General features: G+C 39.5%; 1 protein-coding gene across 1 annotated transcript; it reads right to left on the bottom strand.

Moving 5' to 3' along the window:
* Positions 1–8,413: 8,413 nt before the first annotated feature.
* LOC141554394 (thyrotropin-releasing hormone receptor-like) lies at positions 8,414–25,166 on the bottom strand. Its single transcript, XM_074286226.1, has 3 exons — positions 23,990–25,166; positions 22,181–22,598; positions 8,414–13,530 (listed from the first exon to the last, which is right to left on the bottom strand). The coding sequence occupies exons 1-3, from the start codon at positions 24,364–24,366 to the stop codon at positions 13,102–13,104; spliced, it is 1,224 nt and encodes a 407-aa protein (XP_074142327.1). The 5' UTR covers positions 24,367–25,166; the 3' UTR covers positions 8,414–13,101.
* Between the last annotated feature and the right edge of the window lie 437 nt (positions 25,167–25,603).

Here is a 25,603-nt window from a genome sequence, read left to right as displayed (position 1 = left end):
CAAGCAAGTGGGCAAGTATACACACACACACACACACACACACACACACACACACACACACACACACGACTCCAAGTGCATCCTGCCTCTCCTCCCCAACAGCTGGCAAGGGGGGAAAACAGTTTCTTGCTGGTGGTAAACCTTTAGGTCAACTTGTCACTCTTGGGCCTGGCCCAGGAACCTCAATGGTAGTTAAGCTAGTTATTGGATTAAATGTTGGAAGAGACCTTAAAATAGAAAATATCAGACTGAGAAGGACCTCGGAATGCAGAATTTCAGAACTGCAAGGGACCTTAGATCATTAAATGTCAGAGCTGGAAGAGACCTTTGAACATAGAATCTCAGGGATGCTGGGGCATTGGAACTGATCTAATCCAACCTAATGAGTCTGGAGAAAAAAAGTCATTTTCATAAAGTCACCCAGTTGGTCCTTGACAAAAGCAGGAGTTTAGGATGTATAAGAGGGAATAAGATGAACTCATTCTAGCAAGATAACTTGTAGTTGGGTTGTGAGCAGACTCAAAAACCAGACAAAGGAATTTCTTATTTATCTTTGAAGCATTAGGGAGAGAGTGAAGCTTCTTGAGCAAATGAGCAACCTAGTAAAGTCTATGCTTTAGGAACATACTTTAGGAATTAAAAAAAATGTCAAGGAGGACTTATAGGTTGTGACTTTGGGTGACTAGAAAAATGGTAATATCCTCAACAGAAAAAGGGAGATTTAGAGGGATGGCTGTTTGAGCTGTTTTGGACATGTTGAATTGGACATCTCTGTGGAATATCTAGGGAGAGATGTCCAGAAGGCAATTGAAGATATGGGTCTGTAGAGTATAAGAGAATGAGGGCTAGGGTATGAATGGGGTCATCTACTTTGAAAGAAGGTGAAACTACATGGTGAGAAAAGAGTGTTGGGGGCATAGGAGACAGCTCCTGGATGATGAGACCCTGCAAATGAGATTTGAGAAGGAGTTGGGCAAACCAGGAAGGAGCATGTGAAAATCTAGAGACAAGAGAGAATGCAGGAGGAGCAAGTGAGCAGCCCTGTCAAAAGATCAAGGAGATCAAGGACATTTGAGACACAGATATCTTCAAAAACCCTCCCTGTGTCCATTGTGTTGCTCGGTGATATTTTTTAGTAATAAAGAAGATTTTTCTTTTTTTTCCCTTTCTCTTAGTCTCTGAATGGGAGGGGAACCTAAGGCTAGTGATAGTGATATTAAAACAGAAGAGAAAAGAATGTCAGTTTTTTTTGTAATTAATAGTTTTTATTTACCAGATATATGCATGGGTAATTTTACAACATTGACAATTGCCAAACCTTTTGTTCTAATTTTCCCCTCCTCCCCCCAGATGGCAGGCTGACCAATACATGTTAAATATGTTAGAGTATAAATTAAATACAATATATGTACACATGTCCAAACAGTTGTTTTGCTGTACAAAAAGAATCAGACTTTGAAATAGCATACAATTAGCCTGTGAAGGAAATCCAAAATGCAGGTGGACAAAATTAGAGGGATTGGGAATTCTATCTAGTGGTTCATAATCATCTCCTAGAGTTCTTTTTCTGGGTGTAGCTGGTTCAGTTCATTACTGCTCTATTGGAACTGATCTGGTTCATCTCATTGTTGAAAATGGCCTCATCCATCAGAATTGATCATCATACAGTATTGTTGTTGAAGTTATAATGATCTCCTGATTCTGCTCACTTCACTCAGCCTCAGTTCATGTAAATCTCCAGGCCTTTCTGAAATCATCCTATTGGTCATTTCTTATAGAACAATAATATTCCATAATATTCATATACCATAATTTAGTCAGCCATTCTCCAATTGATGGGCATCCACAGAGTTTCCAGTTTCTGGCCACCACCACAAAGAAAGAATGTCAGTTTTAAAAACACATAGAAAAGAACAGAAGGAGACATCGATGCTGCAAAGTAGTACTGGTGCTAAATTATTATTATATTATTATAGTAATATAATTATTATACTAAATTTAATGTATATATTAAAATCAAGCTGCACAGAAGAGAGATCCAAGGTTTCATATACAATCCTTTTTCCATTCTTTATATATGGAAATGTTCCTGCATAAAATGTTTGCCAAGTTCATAAAGAAAAAAGGGGGAAATTAATTTAATTTTTAAAACTTCAGAATTTATTTATCCTAGAGAACCACCTTTGCTCTGCTGATGGTTCCATTGTACAACCTTGTATAAACAAGACCCCTGTGCCTGTTTATACAAGTATCTCCAAACGAAGTCAATGAGCATTTGCTATTATTAAGTACAAGGTACAAAAATTAAATTAAAAATAGCCCCTGCCTTCAAGGAGACAGAGCAAGTGGGAGATGAGTTAATTGAGGGAAAATATTATGGCAGCAAATGGTTAATTATAGGAAATGAGTGAACCACACTGATTCCACCTTTTGACTTAGTTTTGGAGCTAGCCCAGTTTTCTTTCTATTCAATGATGGGCTACTTTTTGTAGCAGCAAGGAAATGGAAACTGAGTGTATGCCCATCAGTTGGAAAATGGCTGAATAAGTTCCTGGATATGATGTGATGGAATGTTTTACAAGAAACAACCAGCAGGATGATTTTAGCAAGACCTGGAGAGACTTACATGAACTGAGGCTGAATGAAGTGAGCAGAACAAGAGCTGTTGCACGGCAATAGCAAGATTATGTGATGATCAGTTCTGATAGATGTGGCTCTTTTCAACAGCAAAATGATTCAGGTCAATTCCAATAGACTTGTGATGGAGAGAGCCATCTGTATCCAGAGAGAGGACTGTGGGGACTGAGTGTGGATCACAGCATGGTATTTTCACTTTTATTGTTATTGTTCTTGTTTGCTTGCATTTTGGTCTTTTTCTCATTTTTTTTCCTTTTTGATCTGATTTTTCTTGTGTAGTGTGATAATTGTGGAAATATCTTTTTTATTTTTTAGTTTATATATATTTATTTTATTAAAGATTTTTATTTACATAACATAAACGTGAATAATTTTTCAACACTGACCCTTGCAAAACCTTTTGTTCCAAATTTCCCCTTCCTTCCCCCCACCCCTCCCCTAGCTGGCAGGTAGTCCAATACATGTTAAATATGTTAAAATATATGTTAGATCCATTATATGTATACATATTTATATAATCATCTTGCCACACAAGAAAAATCAGATCAAAAAGAAAAAAATGAGAAAGAAAACAAAATGCAAGCAAACAACAACAGAGAGTAAAAAATGGTATACTGTGGTTCACACTCAGTTCCCATGGTTCTTTCTCTGGGTCTGTTCATCACTGAACAAGTGGAACTGGTTTGAATCATCTCATTGTTGAAGAGAGCAATGTCCATCAGAATTGATCATCATATAGTCTTCTTGTGGCCGTGTACAATCTTCTCCTGGTTCTGCTCATTTCAATTATGGAAATATCTATACAAAAATTGCACATGTTTAATATATTGATTGCTTGTCATCTAGGAGAGGGGTGGGGGAGAGGGAGGGAGAAAAAAATTTGGAACACAAGGTTTTTCAAGGATGAATGTTGAACATTATCTATGCATGTGTTTTGAAAATAAAAAAGCTTTTTAAAAAGAAGAAAAAAGAAAGCAAAATAAAAAAAAATGATGGACTAGTCCAACTTCTGCAATCTTGTGAGAAACTTTATTCAATTGTGAGAATTGAGAAAAAAATCTTACTGCACTGTTTGAACCTAGATTTGAGGGCTGAAAAGCAGGACCCCTTCCATATGCTGTATCATGGCCCTTAACTAAAGACCTGGGTTATGCTGACCAGAAACCTAGTATGATTCAAAGATGGATGTAAGGAGTTTTCTCACAAATATATATCTCAACCAATCTACATGTATTACGTGAAAACTGACCCTGTATTGTTCAATCACTTGTTTCCATGGTTTTTTTTAATTGTTTACAGACATTTGAGGAGAATGGGACACCCCCTTTTCTGATTTTAAGGAACTGCCTGTTTGCTTTCCCACTGGCAACTTGGAAAATCCCTAATCTTTCATTCAATTAGAAATCAGACTATCTAATGTTGTGCTGTTCCCTTTTAATTAATTGGCTTTATTTAATTAATTGCATTCAATATATAAAAAGTCTTTCTTCCCCCTCCCCTCCCCTCTATATTCAAAGTCCAGCCTTAAGCTGAGAAAGGGGCCTGTTGGGCAATTGCTTCGAATTGCTTAATAAATCTATAAGCTCAGAAAATGAAACCTTTGTTTTTTCAGTCATTTCCTCTTTCACCTACCACAGAGGGAGAAGAAGGAAGGGAGAACAGGAAGAGGAGAGAGAAACAGAGAAAGAGCAACCAATTAAAAATATTTTTATTACCATACAGTCCGCCAAAGGAATCAGTCCAAGAAAACCTATAGTTACTCTTCTATCCCCTCTTCCTGGAAGCAAATTCACCAAGACTTTACATTGGGTAGTACCAGGCAGAGCATAAGGTACATGTGTGAGCATCTGAGCCATCACCAGCCAGACCTCCATCCCAATAATCTTGGAATTAATGTGGAAAATTGACTAGGGAGGGAAGAAAAGGGAAACAGGGAAGTCTACTTATTCCAAATGCCAGGGGATGAAGCCCTAAATCTATCTTTCAACACAGGCTAGTCTAGGCTGAGTCTCTGATCCAAATAACCCTCTGAGAGTCTCTCCTATCAACCTCAAGACATGCTTGACAGCTTCAGACAAAACAAAACAACTGGAAAAAAAAAAAAAAAAGAAAACCTTCAAACCTAAAAGTGTTTCAGCAAGCAGTTAAATCTTTCATCCACAGTGCAGAGCCTTCCCTGGCAGCCTTCAGTAATCTGGCAAACTTGTTTTCATTTTCCTAGGGTCCCTCATGCACAAAGGCACAGGGGAGGGGATGATCACACAGAATAGTCCATTGGATGCTTTATATATGGTAAGTCTAGATCATGTAGTATTGTAGCAGGCTAGAAAAATGAATCCGATTTCGAAGGCTCTGGCCATAGCAGGCTCTTTCACCATGCTCTTAGCAAAGTGACCAGTAGTCTAAAGTGTCTGATTCATTCTACATTTTTCCATGCCAGTGTTGTATCTGGAACACCGTGAGGAGGGGTATCTTCCTATTCACTCTAATGCTCCTCCTAATCAGGTCATTTCCTTGCTCGGGACCCCTACCATCTCATTAGTGTCTATAAGACACCGCCTACCATTTGAGCACCTGAACAAGATAGTTCTGCATATTTTTCTGGCCTTTCCCTCTTTACTCCCCTTCACGTACCCTTTGTTCCAGCCAAATTGTGTTATCTGCTGTTGCCCAAATACCCTCTGAGCTTCTTCCCCTTCCTGTCTTCCTATTCCACTTTCTTTCTGAAGCTTCCTCATCTTCTCCATTCCTTCCACCTCTCAAGGCCCCGATCTAATGGTACTTCCTACATGGAGTCTTCTCAGATCCCTCCAGACAAACATAATTTCTCCTTTCCCATAGCCTTTTGTTTCACTCTCTGGTGGTCCTTTAACACTTATCATATGTCATTTGTTTGTGTCCACGTCCTACTATATCTCTTTCACTAAACTGTAAACTCTTTTGAAAGAGATAGTAATAGCCAGTCTTTATATGGCATTTTGGAGTTTTTTATATAGAGATTTACAAATAGGATCTTATTTAATCCTTACAATGACCCTAGCAGGTAGACATCATTATCATCCTCATTTTGTAGATTAGGGAACTGAGGCAGGTAGAGTTAAATGACTCGGTCACAATGCTACTGAGTGACTGAGCTTAGATTTGAACTCACATCTTCCTTTCACTGTCCCACTTAGCTGTCTATTCTTTGTATCTCAACACAGCCCCCAGCACAGGGCTGGACATGTACAAGATGTATGTCTGCTGAATGAATATAGGACATCAGGGATCATAGGACATCATGTTCCATATTTCCTCTTCTTTCCTCTTCTCTCTTCCTCCATAAGAACATATGCTATCTGCATATCACTGGTGTAAATGCGTTAATAGATTCATTTTTCTCATCTGTGAAGTGAGAGGACTGAATCAGATGACCTCTAGCAAGCTTTTTAAGCTCTGTGATTCTCAAAGACTAACCAGCTTATGATATTACTTAGCCTTGTCCTTTCCCCCCAAAGTAGAGATTCATCTCATTCACTTTGGGTTAAACTAGGTGACTTCTGAGAACCCTTAGAATTTGGAGGTGTGCGTGGAAGCTATTTTGAGTGGGTGGGGATGCTATTCACAGACCGTGGAAGTGTTCATCCCAAGTCCCTTCAGCTACATCAATCATCTTCCTTCCCCCTCCCGACATTTTCTTCTCCCTTCCACCATTCCAAACATTTCAGCTCAGTGATGCTTGAAAAACTCTGACAAAGAGCAAAGCCTTTTATTCTACAGAGAAATGAGGCTTAACTGCAGCTCCCTCTGGGAAAGGGAACACTGGCAACTCTTCCCTTTTATATAGTCTCAGTTAAATGATGGTGATAACAGGACTGCAAGGGCCTGGGAAAAGGACCAGGACCCTGGAGGGAGGGGAAAAGTGATTCCCTGCATGGGGAGGAAGAACAGATAGGACACTGAGGTCACTATTTTCTATAACCAAACTTTGTTCTTAACCACTCTGGTCTTTCCAAGCAGTGGGTACAGGCACAGAAAATAAGGAACCTCACTTTGGCCTGGGACAAGGACCCTTTATCTTTGATTCCAGCTCCCTGAGCTGAGATGGATGGGAATCCTCTGTCTCAGCTTCTGGGAGAAGCTTCTCTCCTTCCCCCATGTTAAGCTAATACTGAGTGGCTGTTATTCCTTACGCACAACATTCCATGTCTTTTCTCTGCATCTTTGCCTGGCTGCCCCCTCAAGCCCCGCTCCTGAAATGAATTCCCTCCTCACCTGGTTTCCTTCAAAACTTGAAATAACTGAAAGAAATGTTAAATTTCAGTTAGAGCTTAATAAAATAAAAACAAATGTTTTACCCCTTCCAAATTCATCCATATCCTGAAATCCATTCAGTAAGCCTAGTTAAGAACACCTATTCAACAGGAAGTTTTTCCTACTAATGGTCTCCCCCTTCCAAAAAAAGTTACTTTGTATTTATTTTGCACATAATTCTTCTTTTCAATATTTTGTTTCATTAAATTTATTTCATTATTTCATTTGTTTGATTGTTTCATTTTTAAATTATTTCATCTAATATCTCTCAATTACATGTAAAAAGTATTAATAGTCATTTTAAAATGACAAGTTCTAAATTCTCTCCCTCCCATTTGTCTCTACCCCTTCCTTGAGAAACCAAGCAATTTGATATCAATTATACAAGTGAAATCATGCAAATATATTTCCATATTATCCATTTGCAAATAATTATTTATGTATATATTGGCTCTTGTGTAGAATAAGGTTCTGGAGGGTAGGAAGAATTTTGGTTTTGTATCTCTAGCACAGCGTTGGCCACTTAACACTTAATAAACATTTGTTGATTGATTAACCAAAGGCATTTATCAAACAGTACTTTGTTCCATAATTGAGGGATCCATTATTTTGTCTGTGTAGGAACTTCTTCCCCAAGACATCTTAGCAGCTGGCTTTTGTTAATTTACCAAAGCCACATCATCCATCTTCTGGTAGCCAAACAGGAGATGAATTTGAGAAATTTGGGCTAGTCCTCAGATAATAAATATGTCCAGCCTAGATCTAATCCCATATTCCTAGCCCATTCGGCCTATTTGATTTGATTACCACAAAATAATCCCAATTTTTCCAGCTAACCGGTATAGTTCTGTTAAGTCTACAAAATACTTTACATAATGCTGTCATCTGATCTTCACAATGGTTATATGAGGTGGCTAGAGAAAAAAATCAAGTCTACTTTCCAGATGTGGAAAGTGAAATTAAGGATAGTTAAGATTTGCCCACCTGAAAGATGGCAGGATACCCAAATCCTAAAATTTTTCCATAATAGCTCCTAGTCCTCCAGCCTCACTCTCCAATGTGATTTACTAAAGTTCTCTCAAGGGTAAAGATATTTATATTCCAACTGAAAGTTAGGGACCGGACTTACGATTTCACTAATACTATTAATTCCTAGAGGGAGAAAATCCCTATATTAGTACAAATCTATTCCTTCTCCAGGAAACTTTTTAAACAGTTGCCTAGACTTATCCAGGATGGCAAAGTCACTAAATGGCACAAGCAGCTCTTGAATTCAGGTCTTCCTGGCTTCCAAACTTCAGTTCTTTAACCACCAAAATAATAGCTAACATTTATAGCACACTCATTACATGGCAGGCACTGTGCTAAGTGCTTTACAATCATCTCATTTGATTTCTCACTATGCCTGGCTGCTTTTATTTCTTTACCAAAAATTTCTTTTATGAACAGTAACATTTTGAGAAATCCTTGAAAGCCAGTGGAAGTAATTATGAGTATTCATCATTAGATGAATGTGAATTTTTTATTTGAATTTGAATATTTATTGATGACCTTATACTATAGAAGACAATACAGAATCTGGTCCCTGTCCCAGGAAACTGGAATTTTTAGGGGCTGTGTGACTCAAGCCACACACATCACACACATATATATATATATACAATTACAGCACAAATACATGCAAATACATCCTCCTTGGGAGAATTAGGTCTTAGCTTCTGTTCCTTTTTTTCTTCCACTTTATATTCCAGAGTGCATACATGCTGAGGGGAGTCCAAGCTTGGGACAATCCCAGGGGAGGTCTTGAATGAGCAAATTCCCTGGAGGGTTGGCTGCCCATTTTCAGCTATTTTTATCAATATATTTCACAATAATAGTTTCAATGACTATGCTTTTACATAGTACTTTTACTTCCTTCATGTCATTTAATCTTCATGGCAGTTCTGAGAAAAAAATGCTGCAATTTCTGTATTAAACATCTCAGAAGCCCAGAGAGATGAAATTTTTTCCAAGAGGAGAGAGTTTTTAAGAAGCAATCGACTAAAATTCAGGCTCCAGAGTCCAAGCCCTGAACTCTTCCCTGTCCACCTTCTTGCCTTTTGCTGGTCTTGAAGGAGCAGGGCTTACAGTTTCCTTCAATCACTTTCTCTCCAGTCACTTTCCCATAAGTCATTGCTCAATCCAGGGAGAGGAATAAGTGGCCCAAAGAAGAAACAGAATTTTACAATCAGGATTTCACACACAACCACAAGATACAATGCTAGAAGGGAGCTTTTACCCAGGGAATGAGTCAGTAAACATTTATTTTGTGCCTACTGTGTGCTAGATACTGTGCTAAGAAACACTGGGAATTCAAAAGCTTTCCAATTTTTCAAATTCATAGAAAATCTCTCAAGACTCTCAAGGTTTGAGCTAATTGTTCATTTTACATATGAGTAATCTGAGTCCCAGTCAAAAAAGTTAAAGAAAATAAGATAGGACAGAATTTGTGTCTTTTTATAAAAAATAAAAAGCTTTGAATCTCTAGTGCAGAGCTTTTTGCATATTAGATGCATATATACATGCTTGTTTGAATTGAATATTATGCAGGCACTAAATAGTAGTCAAGATTTGAATCCAGGTTCAGACAGTGCTGAAGGGAACTCAGAATCTAACTCATTTTGCAGATGGGGAAACTGAGGCACAAAGAGATTGATGGTCTTGTCCAAGGTCACACAGTTAATAATAACTAGCATTTATATAGTGCTTGTGATAAGAGGTTTTCTGGCTTAATTTTCTTACTTCTGTTTATTTACATCACACAGGTAGCCTACAAAATCAAGCTTGAGACATCAACTATCTATCTAGTACCAAATGACTAGTTTTCTGCTTTACCTGATATGGATCTTTCTTTTGCCAACTGTTTTTTGATATGTAAATTATTATCCACCCTAATATGCTCTTTGAAATTCCATCATACTCATCTTTTTTACCTAATGTTTGCTGTTGTTTAGTTGTGTCTGACTCCTCACGATCCCATTTAGTTAGGGTTTTCTTGGCAAAGATACTGGGATGGTTTGCCGTTTCCTTTTCCAGCTCATTTTACAGATGAGGAAATGACGCAAAATCTGGTAAATGGTTGCAGTCAATTGGAACTATAGAGTGTTCAAATAAGAAGTACAGTACTCCAGGTAAATTCATTATTTGCACTAATTTAAACTGATTAAGCATCAACTCTTCATGGAAAAATTGAGGTACAAGACTGTCTTTTGACAGAGCATTTGTGAGTGAAGGCAAAGTCTCAAGTAGAGTTGGGAACTCCCAGAGGGCAACTGGACATTTATGGCCATGGGTAGGGGTAGAGCAGCTAGTTGGGAAATGGATAGAGCTGGGCCTGAAGTCAGGAAGATGGGCTCCTGGGCAAATCACTCAATCCTGCTCACTCTGGGATCTTTGCCAAGAAAACCCTAAATGGGGTCATAAAGAGCCTGAACAAAGTGAACAACAACAATAGGGAGGAGGAGAAGCTGTTAGCTGTACCCTTTTATTCAGCTTGAATCTTTGCCCAAGACTCAGAGGAAATAGCTTCCCTTCACACAATATAATCTTAGAGTTGGAGAAAGTTCTCTAGAGAGAATTTGAATTTTTTGAGGACTAGAACTGGCTTGTTTTTGTCTTTGAGGGCCTCACATGTTGCAAGTGCCTAATATTTACTTATTAATTTTTTTTTAGTAAAATTGCAGTGAATTCAATTCATTTGGATGAAAATTTGGGGTGGACTTATCTAACCCTCTGAGACTGACCCAGGAGGTTAGATTTCCTCTTTCCTTCAGTAGCCTGAACCTTTCCAGCTCAAAACCTGTTGGACTGCTACATCAAACTGGGAACCAGCTCCTCTAGCTTCCGCCCCATGGTCCCCTGGGGTCACTGGGGACCTGGCAATGGAGGATGCATCTCAAGCGATGATCTTACTCCACTTTGTGGCCTACAGGCAAACATCTTTTCCTTATGTGCTCTTAGCAGCCCATTCCCACAGCCCTCACAAGGGGGTCTTTTAGTTGTAAAGCTATGGACACAAAGGGAAAAAGAAGGATCCTACCCCCAAAGATTAGGAGTAAGAGAATGGAAAACTTTGAAGAAAAATTCATATAAACTGGGATGTCTTTCCAGCTCCTTTTAATAGTTTTCTACCTTACCCCAATTCTCATATCAGCCCTTTCTCCAAGGAATTCTATGGTCCACCCCAAACAAAGCCCTACTTCAGAGTTCCATCCTTTCAGACCTACAACTCACAGACAACCTAGAACATTTGCTTTTAAAGAGTTATTTTATTAAATCTTCATTTTACAAATGAAGAAATGGTTTAGTGATTAACCCAGGAATAGCTAGTTAGTAGTGGAATTAAAACTAAAACTTAGCCCTCATGGACCCTAGATCTTCCCATTGTAAGATATTCTTATTCCATCTACTTAAAGAAATCTGAAGTATAGTGGCAGAAATGTAAAGCTTGAATGGGCCACCCTGCCTTACAAGATTGCTAAATGCCTCATGGAAGCTGTTCCAAACTTCAAAGAAATTTAAAAAGCACTGGCAGAGAGAAGCATGCTGGGATTTGAAATGAATTGGCTTATTCAGCTCAAAATGGGAATGAGGCTTGAGGAAATTTTCCATATGGGGAAATAAAGGAAAAAAAATTGAAAATATATTTTATAATTGTCTGAACGACACATTTGTACAGCAGTCAGGTATAGTGAGGCGTTTCTAAAGAAAGTTCTGAAAATGTGATTGACTCTTGAGATAGGCTGAGCTACACTCTTTTGAAGAAGAAGCATTATAACTAGATCGGACTGGGTGGAAAAGGGAATGGAAGCTTCAGCAGCAGATGTCAGCATTCTCTTATTCCTACTCAGACATGAGGGTCTGTGGGGGCTTGTTCTCTGCTGGAGAGAAGGACTTGGAAATAATTCTATTGATTTTTTTTCTTGTTATTTACTTGGATATTTCGTCCCAATTAAATGCTTTGCTATTTGATATGTGGTTTCTACCTGGTATGTTGGCAGAAGGATGTCCTGGCAGAGTTCTTGAGCCATATTTGCATAACTTTAATTACCCCAAGTCATCCTAGATTGACCTTGACATAGGGAGAAGTTTCAGAATTATGTAAGTTCTGTATTATAGAAATATCAAATATTTGTCTCAAAATTGAATCCTATTCTCATTAGATTTGCTAGTTTCTCTGGGGTATGGCCTTTAATAAATATTTTTCCTAAAAGCCTTCTCAACCCAATGTGCTAAGGGCACACAAGGAAAAGATGTTTGCATAGCCTTGAGTTAATTTTACATTATCCTCCTTTTAAAATATCCCTTATATAAAGGTCCCGTTTTCCCAAATCTAGTGAACAGAAAACCGGAGCACTGCCTTCAATTTGTTCTATTTTTCAGTGTAGTTTTTACATTTTTTTTCCATTCAAAGAAATTTCATCTTGGGGATTAGGTATATCAGGTCTAACAGGAAGTGTGAGTCTATCTTTCTATACCATAATATAATCAATTTCCATTTTTTCCAGATATTTTCCACATAGTGAAAGTCTGTTCTTTCCTTGGGTCTTAAACCTTGGGAAGAAAAGTCAATGGATTAATATCACATTGGAATCCAGAGTCTCTATAGTTGGAAAAGTTGAAAAATGTCAAAGAATTGGACTATGTAGTCACTTCCAGTTCTTTCTCCATATGGAATATCTTAAATTCCCATATTCTTGGTCCTACTGCTATTTCCAGAGCTTCACACCAGGTTCTCCAGGCTGCTGGCAATCACTAGACCCAGATGGCTCTGGAGGAGAAAGTGAGATTGGTGATCTTGCACAGCCCTCCCTCACTCAAATCCAATTCACTTGCACACCATGGTATCACCTCTCTGATGTCACGGTCCTTTTAATTACAAAGAATTAAGTAATTCTTTGTGTTGTAATAATTATTATTATTATTATAAGTAATAACAATAAGAAGAAAAGCCTTTCTCTGTTAAGATTTTGGTGCATTCATCATTAGGGTGATTTCTCTCCATCATCTTGTCACAAATCTTTTTTGTTCACTTGAAAGGTCTTTAAAGGAACATAGAAGAGGAGAAGAACCTAATTGTGCAGGGTTACAAGGGAAAGAGGAGAAAACAGGAGAAGGAGTGACAGAAAGGTGCTAGACCATACTGAAATACGGCTTTTCTTGGCTGGCCGGCTGGCCGGCAGGCTGAGGACTCTCAGCTCCCTGCTCCTGCTCCAAAGGAGGCTGAGCTTGCCCTTGCTTCTTGCCCAAGGCCCTGGGCTTGGCTTGGAAGGCCTCCTGCACCACGCTGTAGCTGGCGGTGGTCAGATAGGCCATTCGCCGTTGAGGCTCTTCCTCTGGGCATTTGCACAACCTCCTAAAGGCCGTCCGGAACTTCTGGGACATGAGATTGTAAACGATGGGGTTGATGGCGCTGTTGGCATAGATACAGGTTCGACAGAATAGGAGAAACCATGGGTCCAGGTAGGGGCGGTCCATGAAGGAGTTCACTAGGACCAGGGTCCGGTACGGCATCCACAGGACAGCAAAGAGGACCACCACCATAACCAGCATCTTGGTGACCTGTAAGGAGAAGAGTGTAGACAATGACAGATCAGCTACCCATATCACTACAAGGAAATTGCCAGACACTTTTAGAATGAACTCCTCCAAATCAGTGGACTCCAACTTAGCTGCTACCTCCCATTTAGTGTTACCAATAATAATAATTTATTATTAAATAATAATAATCAATTCCTTAATGATTAAATGTGAATTAGAATTGATACTAATTGACAGTAATGATTATATATATGATTATGTTATAATTAATTTAATTAATATTATTAATTAATCCAAATGATGGTGCTTGGTATTTAATAATGCTTTATCTAATCTGTCCATATGCATACAAATATATAATATCTCATTGAATCTTCACAAAATCCTATAGTATTGTGGTAAGAGAATTTCTAGCTTAATTTTATTACCACCATTTACTTAATACTTTTGATGAGCATTTACTTAAGAAGGAAGTAGGGTCAAGGAAGGGGTGTCTGGAAAGGCCCCTTGCAGAAATAGAATTTGAGCTGAATTTGAAATATTTAGGGCCTGCAAAAGTAAGCTAAAATATCAAACAATAATCCTAGTTAATTTGCAAACTCCAGCTTGAGACATCAGCTAGTCCTGTGTTTACTGGTTAGTTCCTTTATTTTTACTTGATACAGATGTTCTCTTTCTCATGGTACATTCTTTGATTTATAAACCAAAACCTTTATGCTTTCTATAAAATTCCATTGTACCAGTCCTGACTATGTAACCAAAAACATATAATATGGCTTAAAACTGCTACTCAGGACTCACTGATTTTTGTATACAGCAAAGTTATACTCTCAGCTTTCATGAATATCGCTGTATCATTGATGATATGAATGACAGTCATATCCATCAACAGATCCTTACACAATTTTTGTCTCACTATATATAATGTAATTTTTATCATCAAGGAATTAAGGTTCAGAAAGGTGACATGTTTTGCCTACTGTCATACAACTAATAAAGGTCACAGCTGACACTCCCTTTCAATCATCTAGCTCCAGAATCCAGAGAGCTTATTTCTATGAGGGACCACCTTGCTTTTTCCCCACTTTATATCTCCCTTAGGTATAGGTATAGGTACAGGTACAGGTATAGGTATAGGTACAGGTACAGGTATAAGTATAGGTACAGGTATAGGTACAGGTAAAAGTATAGGTACAGGTATAGGTATAGGTAAAAGTACAGGTACAGGTATAGGTACAGGTAAAAGTACAGGTACAGGTATAGGTACAGGTACAGGTATAGGTATAGGTATAAGTATAGGTATAGGTATAGATGGTGTAGACCCCATCAACTCTCAAGAATCAGATGCAGAGTTTGGACATAGGATAGGGAAGTTGATAGGGGAATTAACAGTCAGTTGACAGCTAATAGACATTTATTAAGACCTTAGTGCCAGAAGCTGCTAAATGTGGTGATATAAAGATGGGGGAAAAGAGAATTTCTGTTCAAAAGGAGTTCATATTCTAATAGGGGAATCAACACACAAATAACTCTGTAAGATAAATACAGTGTAAATAAAGGTAATCTCATAAGGACAGCAGTAGGGACAAGGAAGGGGTGCCTGAAAAGGGTCTTACAAAAAAGATGGCATTTAAGCTGAGTCTTGAAATAAGCCAAAGAAGCCTGAATTTGGATAGAAAGAGGGGAGAGCCTTCCGGGGGTGGGAGTGGGGATGGGGGCAGCCAATGAAAAGGCATAGAGTTCTCTGAGTAAATGTGCTTAAGAAACAGCAAGAAGGGCATTATTATTGAGTGCATTAGACAGTGTTAGGGTTGTAAAAAATGAAAGGAGACTGGAAAGCAGGGATAACTTATGAAAAGGGTTTTTTTGGTTGTTGTTGGTGGTTTGTTTTTTGTGTTTTATGCTGAGGCAATTGGGGTTAAGTGACTTGCCCAGGGTCACACAGCCAGGAAGCGTTATGTGTGGGAGGTCAGATTGAATTCAGGTCCTCCTGACTTCAGGGCTGGTGCTCTCCCCACTGCACCACCTAGTTGCCCCTTATATAGAGTTTTAAAAGCCAAATAGAGGATTTTATATCTGATCCTGAAGGTCACAGGAAATCAGTGAGTTTTATTGAACAGGGTCAGACCTGGGCTTTAGGAAGAACCTTTTTGACAGATGAGTTAATATTGATTGGAGTGGGGAGAGACTTGAGGCAGACCCTCCCCCCCCTCCATCTTGAGAGCAGACTATTTCAGGGGTCCAGGAGTGAAGTGCTGAGGATCTGTCCAGGATGTGGAGATGTCAGAGGAAAGTATGTATGAGAGATATAAAGATATAGACTAACGAACTTGGCAGCAAATTGGATTGGGAACAGTTGAGTAAAGAAGCTTGGTTACACTCACTTTGGGGAATCTCTGAATACCCTAAGGGAGAGGGCATGAAGAATGAGAAACAGAAGTGGGAATATGGCTCCTTGGAGGTCTACTAGGTTAAACTCGGGGAAAATTAACTCCCAAGGGGAAACTCAGGTTATTAGCTATAATTAGTGAGGGACCATATTTAATAATTATCTATTAGTTATGAATAGAATCTCAAAGAAAGAAGGCTGGGAAGCTGAAGAAAGTTGGAACATTTTCTTATTCTTCCTCCTTTTGTCCTTTAGCCTAAATGGGAATCATCATTTTAGGATAGACTAAAAGCCTAGAAAAAAAATGGACATAAAGTTAAGAGGATACAAGATGGGGAGGACATTGAAGACAAACCTGCCTATCTCCTAATCTTTCCAAGTCTTTTTTTGACATTGCCTAGTTTTACCCACACCATGGCTTCCCTCCCCTTCATTCTTTCAGGACCTTTTTGGGTAGAGGTGAGTCATGAGATAAAGAAAAAACAATCAGGGATGGGGAGGGGATTTAGAGGGAGGGAAAAGCTTCAAATCTCTACCTAAATTTGGCTAGTATCCCTCACATTTTCTCCTGCCAGCTGCTCTGATGCAATCTGGTAATTGTTTTCTTTTTCTCCCCTGGCCAGGACTTATATTGGTGCAAAGGACATCTAGCATGGTGGGGAGGAAGAAGAAAAGAGGGCCACTGTGTGTCTCAAGAGGCCCCAAGTCACCTAAGAGCAAAGCAAAGTTCTTTCTGTCCAGCCCCACTTGGAGAAGGGCCAGAGACCCTGAGTGGTCCACCTAGTATACAAATACTATAGGTATTTGTTTAATATGGAATGGAAACAGTCCTGAAGTTGTCGGTCAATCCTAAAAGATATGGGGTCATCCCTAATAATGGACCTTATATATAATCACCTTATCTATCGCATCTGCTCCAAGGGTTCTTAGGCAAGCTTCTTAAGAATTCTTAATCTTTTATGAGCACTAGACTCCTTTGATGGCCTGATGATGACCACCTTCTCTAATATTTTCAGATACATAAAATACACAAAATGCTGGATTTCAGTAAAAGGTTAAATAAAGATGTAATTTTTTTCCATTCAAGTTTATGGAGCCCTGAAATTTATTGATGTCTCCTCTCTGAATCCATGAACTCCAGATTAAGCATCCTGGATCTTCAACTATGATAGACTTGGCTCTTCTCAACAATATAATGATCCAAGACAATTCTAATAGATGAGATGGAAAATGCCATCTGCATCCAGAGAGAGAATTATGGAGACTGAATGCAAATCAAAGTAGAATGTTTTCATCTTTTTTTGTTTGCTTTTTCTTTCTCATTTTTTTTTTGCTCTTTCATTCTGATTTTTCTTGCATGACATGACAAATACAGAAATATGTTAAAAATAAGCTATATCAGATTGCTTGCTGTCTTGAGGAGCAATGAGGGGAGGGAGAGAGAAAAAATATTTTGGAACTCAAAATCTTACAAAGATGAATGGTGAAAACTATCTTTTCATGTAATTGGAAAAATTGACAATTACCAAGAAAAAAAAAAACAACCCCTGATCTAGTTAGAGGCAGCTAGATGTTGGGGTAGGGGATGGCAGGGTAAATAGAATACAGGACTTGGACTTGGAAGACCTAAATTTGAATTTTGCCTCATACACTGAGTATATATGTGAGCCTGGGCAAGACCCTTAACTTCTTTGTGCCTCAGTTTCCTCCTCTGTAAAATGGGGTTGTTCTGAGGGTCAATTGATTATGTGTGTGTGTGTGTGTGTGTGTGTGTGTGTGTGTGTGTGTATGCTGCAAATATTAAAGTCCTCCATATTAATTCTAGTTATGGTTATGGGGATTTTTATTTCCTTTTATTAAGTGTTATCATTGGGGTTCATTGCCTTTCCTACTATAATTTTAGATTAAGTAAAAGCCTGTTCTCTATTAATATTAACCATGTCTGACCAAAAACTGACTCATGGAATAATATTAAAGGAAGGTCAGGGCATGGGATGTAAAATTTTAGTTAAGGCCTTAAACATTCCTTAGGTAAGAAGTTAGAGAAGAATCTCAACTGTCCTTGACTCCTTGGTAACAGCCTATTTGTGATCCCTTTAAATGTAGTTTAAACTATAACCTGAACTTAGTTTACCTGTAGTGTCTCTTTAATAAGGCTTGTTTATGTATGAGGTTATTTTAACAAAGTTTAATAAAATCTGTTCAACTTTTATTACATTGATGGAAGCATGAGATTGTGAATCTCTCTTTTCTGATTTTTATGGACTAAGAGAAATACAAGATTGTAGTATATAAAAGAATGAAGCTCTGTCACTCTGACATAATTTTGTCTATAAGAAACCTTGTTAGAATCCTAATTGGGATTCAAATTTCTTTTTTTTGTCTGAGATCTGAACCTGTGCTTGAGCATAATAAAACTTGGGTTTTTCCCACCTCTATAATTTCTGCATTATAGTAGATATTTATCAGCAACAAGACATTTCTCCTATAATGCTATTATAATTACTAGTACAATTGGGTCATTTTACAGATAAAGAGGCAGATTTTCACTGGCTGTCTTCCTATACCTTGAATTATCTTCCTCTTCTTCTCAGCCTCCAGGCTTCCCTGATTTCCTCCAAGTCCAGCTAAAATCCCATCTTCTTAGAGAAGCCTTTCCCAAATACCCTAATTCCAGGGCTTTTCCTCCATAGAGTATTTCCAATTTTATTCTGTCTAATGCTTGTTTGCATGTGGCCTCTCCCACTGGACTGTGAGAGATCCTTGAGAGTGGCAGGAACTATATTTTGCCTTTCTTTATACTTTTGTCATTTAGCACAATGCCTGACATCATAGGCACTTAATAAATGTTTATTGACTCACTGATAATGATAAAGCAACTTCCCCAGAATCACATAGACAGTCAGTGGTAAAGAGTAGACTTGATCTATGCTAATCATAGATCTTTTGCCTCCCAATATAGTGATCTCTCTTTCAATCTGTACTGCCTTTCTTTTCTTCATAGTGGCTAATTAGACAAATAGAGCAGATTGAGAGAGGAGGCTGCTTGGAAGGGAAAGGGGGAGTATTTGAAACTTATTTTTAATTGTATTAAGAGATCATCTTAATTATTCAGGCTGGGCCATTAAATGCCTCAGTCCCTTTTCAGTCATTGGGCTTGTAGCTATTAATAATATCTCCTCATATTACAGAGAGGGAAATTTCAGGCTTTTGCTGAGAGGCAACATGATTATAGTGGGAGTAGAATACAATTACACATGAATGAACAAGCACTTATTAAGTATTTACTACTATTTATTCAAAAATCTAAGAATTCTGGGAAACCTCTTGAAAACTCTAGGATGGGGCAAGAGTGGGTAAGAGGGTAAGGTAGAGAAGAGAGCCTACATACTCCCTTTCTCGATACATAAAACATACATGATATACCCTTTGACCCAGGAGTGACACTATTGGGTCTGAATCCCAAAGAAATCATGAAGGAGGGAAAAGACCCATGTCTGCAAAAATGTTTGTAGAAGCTTTTTTTTGTGGTAGAAAAGAATTGGAAAAGAGTAGATGTCCCTCAATTGGGGAATGGCTGAATAAGTTGTGGCACATGAAGGTAACGGAATATTATTGTTCTATAAAAATAAATAAATAAATGATGAATTTAATAATATTAAAAAATGTTTTAGATGAACAACCTGATCTTAAAAAGATCTGAAAAGATTTGCATGAACTGATACTGAGCAAACGAGAAGCAGAAATGCATTGGACACAATAACAGCAAGAATGTGGGAAGATAAACTATGAAAGACTTGGTTCTTCTCAGTGGTTCAGTGATCTAAAGCAATCCTGACAGACTTTGGGCAGAAAATGTTATCTCAAGAACTAAGGAGACTGAATGTAAATCCACACATGCTATGTTCTTTTCTTCTGGCTTTTTAAAAATCTTTCCCATAGTTATTCCCTTTTGCAATGATTTTTCTCTCCCAACATGATTCATGAAGCAATGTGGGTTAAAAAAATAAATTAAAAATAAAATTAAAAAACAAAATAAACACATACTGATAATATCTAATAAGACATTCCCTGCTTCCCTAAGCTCTAGATTCAGCAAATAGACCAGGTTACAACTTTCTGTAGCAGAGCAGTCTAGCTTTGAATCTGGAAGAATCTGACAAACATTGTTCCTCACTCTGTCCAGAGCCCCAGTGGACTAGTTCTCTGGGATTTAAACTAATTACTCTGTAATCTCTCTCTCTTCTCCTTCTTCCTCTCCTCTCCCCTCCCCCTCCCTTCCCATTGTTTCTCCTTCCCTCCATCTCTCTCTCTCTCTCTATGTGTCTCTGTCTGTCTCTCTCTTTCTTCTCTTCCCTCTTCCCCTTCTTCTCCCCTTCCTCCCTCCCTCTCTCTCTGTTTCTCTGTCTCTCTCTCCTCTCCTTCCCTCCCAGACACAGACACACACACACACACACACACACACACACACACACACACACACACACACACACACACCATACTCCCAGTATCCTCTTTGTCACAAAGAATTTAAATATTGCTACCACCAGCTCAAGATAGCTAGAGCCTGCAGATTTCAATGGAACATCAACCTTTAGCTTTGGTGATTAACTGGTTAGTGATAGAAGAATTTCTGGCTCAGCCCTATTATCCCTATTTACTTAACACCGAGTGTTTAATAATTAGGTATAACTCCATTGTTAATGGTTAGTCTGCAGATTCCAGGTTTATCCCCAGTGTTTACTGGACAGTTTGTCGTTTTACCTGAGGCAGATCATCCCTTTCTGTTTTCTATTCTTTGATGTGTAAATCTTTACCTTCTACTTCTGCCCTCTGTAAAATTCCATTGTATCTGTCCTACAGTTGTAACTAAAACCTACATAAAATCACTGAAAATGGCTGCTGGGGGCCCACTGACTTTTGTATGCTCAACATATAATAAACTGATTATTAAAATGACTCTACATGTTGACCAGTTTGACTGGAAGCAGTCCCTAGTGATGAATCCTTGGACGATTTTTATGTCACCCTCCTGATGAGGAGCTAGCTGGCTGGGGGTAGCCAGTGGGTCTCCCCTGAGCTTTTTCAGAGGACAGCAAACCCTATAATTCCTTGTATTGAAAGTGCAGCAAAAATATGAACATTAAATTGGACCAATTTGATGCTGTAGCAATTACTAGCTGGAAAATCACACATTCTTTTCTCTTCTGTTCAGCTTTGTTCTGTTAACATTCCCTTCCTCAAAATCCTAGGAGAGTTATTGTGGATGTGGGACCCAAGCTTGCATTCTGCCTCCTGAATTTCCCACTGCCTTGCCTCCCTGCTCACCTCCACCTGCCCTTCCTGTCTCCTAAAAGCCCTTTCCCCTTTCTTGTCCCACCTTGCTTGCTGTTTTTTGAGTGCCCATCTTCCCATCACTGTCTCTTTTTTTCTTTGCATCTGTCATCTCCCTCCTTTTCCATAACTTACAGTCTTTGTCATTAGAATGTGAGCACAGGGCAACTAGAGGACACAGTGAATAGAGCACCTACCCTGGAGTTCAAATGTTCTGAGTTCAAATCCAACCTTAGACACTTAATGCTTCTTAGCTGTGTGCTCATGGGCAAGTCATTTAACCCCAATTGCCTTGGGAAAAAAAAACAGAATGTGAGCCCCTTGAGGGCAGGGGACACAAGTTTTTTGCCTTTTTGAGGATCTCTTCATCACCTAGCCCAGAGCGCTATTAATTTTGATTTTGTTGTTTGATCCAACAGGTTTTTGTCTTTTTTTTTGGGGGGGGGGTCTCCTCATACTTAGTACAGAGCTTTCCTGATTTTGTTGTTTGATTGAATAGTTTTTTGCACTTGGGGGGCCTCATCATCATCTAACACGAACTTTACTGATTTTGATTTTGTTGTTTGATCTGACTCTTCACAACCCCATTTGGGTTTTTCTTGGCAAAGGTATCAGAGTGGTCTGCCATTTTCTTCTCTAACTTATTTTACAGGTGAGGAAACTGAGGCAAATAGCCTGAGTTGCCCAAAATCAGTCACACAGCTAGTAATTATCAAAAGTTGGGTTTGAATTCAGGTCTTCCTCCACACCCAGCACTCTGGCTGCCCAGTTGACACACAATGAACTCTTACTAATTCTTGCCCTTCTCTTACTGCTTGCTGTCTCTCTGCTCATCCCTGCCTTTCTGTGTGTATCTCTTTCTTCTTCCTGCACCCCACTCCCACCTCAGAAGCTTCTCTCTCTCTCCCTGCCCCCTCCACTCCAGACACACAGGGAAATCCATCTTACCTGCTTCCTAGAAGACAAGGCCCCTTTAGTCCGGGGCCGGCCCCCAGCCTTGCCCTGCTCTGCTCCCCTCTCTGGAGCGCTCCCCTCCGCACAGCCCTCTGGGCCGACACAGCTGGGGAGGTGGGAGAGAGAGCTCAGGAAGAGTATCCTCCCAATTAGCCCATAGAGAACAGTGGCCACCACCAAGGGGGTGACAAAGAAAATGGCAAAGTCCAGCAGGTAGATGGGCAAGTAGAGGTTCCTGGAAACCTTGTAACCACATTCTAGACTCTGGTTTTTGGTGATGTTGATGTCAACCAGGAAGAACCAGAGCATGCAGTAAACAGAGGTGACCACCCAGACCCCAGTGATGATCCGCTTGGCCCGGGATACTGTGCACACTGTCTGGGCCCTTATAGGATGGCAGATGGCTATGTACCTGGAGAACAAACAAAACAGAGTGCAGACCACTTAAACAGAGATCATATCATGGTGGGAGCCACATCATCAAGGGCACGCTGGTAAAAGTTTAACAACCAGTACTTCAAAAAAAAGTGTGTTGCCCAACACATTTAAGTTTAATTTGCATTATTAATATTTTATCCCTCCACTTTCTTAAGTTAGGACAATCAACAAAACAATAGAACAAGCCCTTATCTACATAACAAGTGCTCATGCTGAAAATTGAACCCTAAGACTCTTAGAAACCTGTTGAGCTGGTTCTGGCTCAGCTGCTTATCTTAGACATTTCTCAATCCCTTCCAGTTCTGAGCATGGTGCAGGGGGTACAATAGGCACTCATTAGATACTTATTGTTGAAGTCAATGATAAAGAAGTTCTTAAGTCACATGAGGGGAAGGAGGACGATGGTGCAGGTGGAGACCATCCACCGAACTGCAACTACGGCTCAGCTCCATCACGGCCTCAATGGCTCATCCGTGAAATAGGAACAATGCTTTGCAGCTAAAAATAATGTATTACTAGAACTAGAAGGGACCATCTAGTTAAAAGTAGAGCACTACAGGGGGAAAAATTGAACTTGGAAACAGAGGGATTGAATCCTGCTCAGACACTTCTTAGCTCTGTGTGTTCCCAGCTAAGTCTCTTGATCTCTCTGAACTTTTGCTTTCCTCATCTGCAAAAGGATAATGATGTTGACATGATCAGTCTCACAGGGAAGTGAATTCTAAAGTGCTTTGTAAACCACAACAGTTATATAAATATGGTCTACTGGGACTTTAATTTCTTTTGATTCCCCCACTTTAAAGTGGCTCATTTTATAAAAACATTCTGATAACTATTTCCATATAATCGCTTTATTCTATAATCATTTAAAATATTAATCTGAAAAAAGAGTGTCTAGACTTCATCAGCCTGTCAAGGGGTCCATAATACCCCTAAAAGTGAAGAACCCAGAAAGAAAGACCCAGGGAAGTGGAGAGGAAGGTAAATGCTCAAAGCAAATAATAAATCGGGGACAGAGTCAAGTAAACTATGTCTCAGGTGGTTAAGTGACTCAGCTGTGGCCATAGAGCTAATGAGTGTCAGAGCTGGGGACATTATTTTATCTCCTTTGGTCTTTAGGAGCCTGAGAGGTGGGCACTATTGTTCTCCCCAGCGGTCTCTTGCATCAGAACGGGAGGTGGGAGAACCTCATTTTTGCCTTTCTTTGTATGCCCAGGGTCTCTTTATCTAAGCTTCTTTTTATTACAACACGTGACCTGCCCTGCAATGGATCATGACTCCCTCCCAGACTTTGCTATAGTTTATGAGTCACCTAGAAGCCTTGCAAAATGAGGAAGGCAAAACAAATAAAAGAAATATTCTTACCTCTCCACAGTGAATGCCATGATGGAACAAGAAGAGACATTGATTCCAAGATACTGAAAGTAGGTGATACAGAGGCAGCCGGCATGCCCATAGATCCACTGCCCAGCTAGGCTGTCGGAGACATTGGGCAGTCCGGCCGCCAGGAGTACCATGAGGTCAGCCAAGGCCAGGCTGACCAGGTAGCAGTTGGTGGGTGTCCGCATGTCCCGAGTGGTCAGCACGACCAGTACCACCATCATGTTGCCAATGATGCCCACCCCACAGATCAGCAGCACCAGGAAAACAGAGACAGTCTTGTACTCGATCAAGCCCAGGACAGTGTCACTGCCCATCAGTGACATGTTGGTGGGGCTGTCAGCTTTGCTGCGGTTCTCCATGATGATGAAGAGGGAAAGGTTTTGTGTGTGTGTGTGTGTGTGTGTGTGTGTGTGTGTGTGTGTGTATGTGTGTGTGTGTGTATGAGAGAGAAGGACAGAGAGACAGAGAGAGAGAGAGAGAAGGAGGGAGAGGAAGGGAGAAATAGGAGGAAGAGAGAAACAGAGACAGAGACAGAGAGAGACAGAGAGACACAGAGATAGATAATCAGAGACAGAAACAGCAGAGAGAAAGAGACAGACAGAAACAGAGAGACAGAGAAACAGAGACAGAGAGAGGAAAGAGGAGAGAAAGGGAAGAGACAGACAGAGAGAGAGAGGAAGACAGAGAGAGAGAGACTATAATTGATGACTGAATTTCATTTTCTAGAGATTCTGGAGAGCTTTTGACCATATAAAACACCAAGACCTCAAGGAGAAAACCTGTATCTTTAGCTTCTGCAAAAGCAATACAAAAACAGAGTTATTTGTGTTTCTTCTCCATTAGATCTAGGATCACAGGACCTGGGGCTGGAAGGGACCTTAACTATCATCTAGTCAAACCATTTTGAGTTTAAAAATGAGGAAACTGAGACCCAAAGACATAAAGTGATGTGCCCATAGCCATCTAGGTGATAGATAGCAGCACCAAGATTTGTACCTAGAATTTCTCTCTCCTTATTCATGTTTCTGCAGCATTTTAATCTCAGCAGTGTTTTCCTTACAACAGTCTTGTGAGATAAGTGGCATATTTCATGCCCATTTTATAGATGGACAAACTATGATACCAAGTACCTCTTCACATTAGAATTTTATTAGAAAAAGCTTCATAAATCATACGTTCCAATCTCTGGTCTAACAAACAATTAAATCCCTTTTGCTTAAAGGCCTCCATGTGATAGAGACTTTAGCACATCATGGTGATTCGTTCTACTTCTCAACAGCTGACTTGCCATGGTCACAGAGCTCACAAATGGCAGAGCTGGGGGTGGAACCCAGGTCTCCTGCCTTCACATCCAACACTTTTCCTGCTACATCTGCTGCCCAAATTGTCCCATTTGCTGATATCTTCCTCCAGTTCCTCATTGAGGTGTGGAGGTGATACTGGATTTTCAAAGACCACACGAGCAGAGCAGACCATGCTAAGCTCCAGTAGATTCTACTAAGGTAGAAAAATTTCAAGCAGAAGCTTGGCTCTTCCCCATTATCCATGACCCTGGCTACCTTGCTGTTCCTCAGGCTAGACCAAGTATCTCAGGAT

The sequence above is a fragment of the Sminthopsis crassicaudata genome, chromosome 2 (assembly GCF_048593235.1).
Source record: "Sminthopsis crassicaudata isolate SCR6 chromosome 2, ASM4859323v1, whole genome shotgun sequence".
Classification (NCBI taxonomy): domain Eukaryota; kingdom Metazoa; phylum Chordata; class Mammalia; order Dasyuromorphia; family Dasyuridae; genus Sminthopsis; species Sminthopsis crassicaudata.
This window is presented reverse-complemented; position numbering and strand designations above follow the sequence as displayed.

What these genes read in the sequence shown, in the direction of transcription:
- LOC141554394 (XM_074286226.1), bottom strand. Translation starts at nt 24,366, where the DNA reads ATGGAGAACCGCAGCAAAGCTGACAGCCCCACCAACATGTCACTGATG. An exon ending in ATGGCATTCACTGTGGAGAG is followed by an intron (nt 22,599 to 23,989) that starts GTAAGAATATTT and finishes TTTGTTCTCCAG; the next exon opens with GTACATAGCCATCTGCCATC. An exon ending in CCTTGTCTTCTAGGAAGCAG is followed by an intron (nt 13,531 to 22,180) that starts GTAAGATGGATT and finishes TTCTCCTTACAG; the next exon opens with GTCACCAAGATGCTGGTTAT.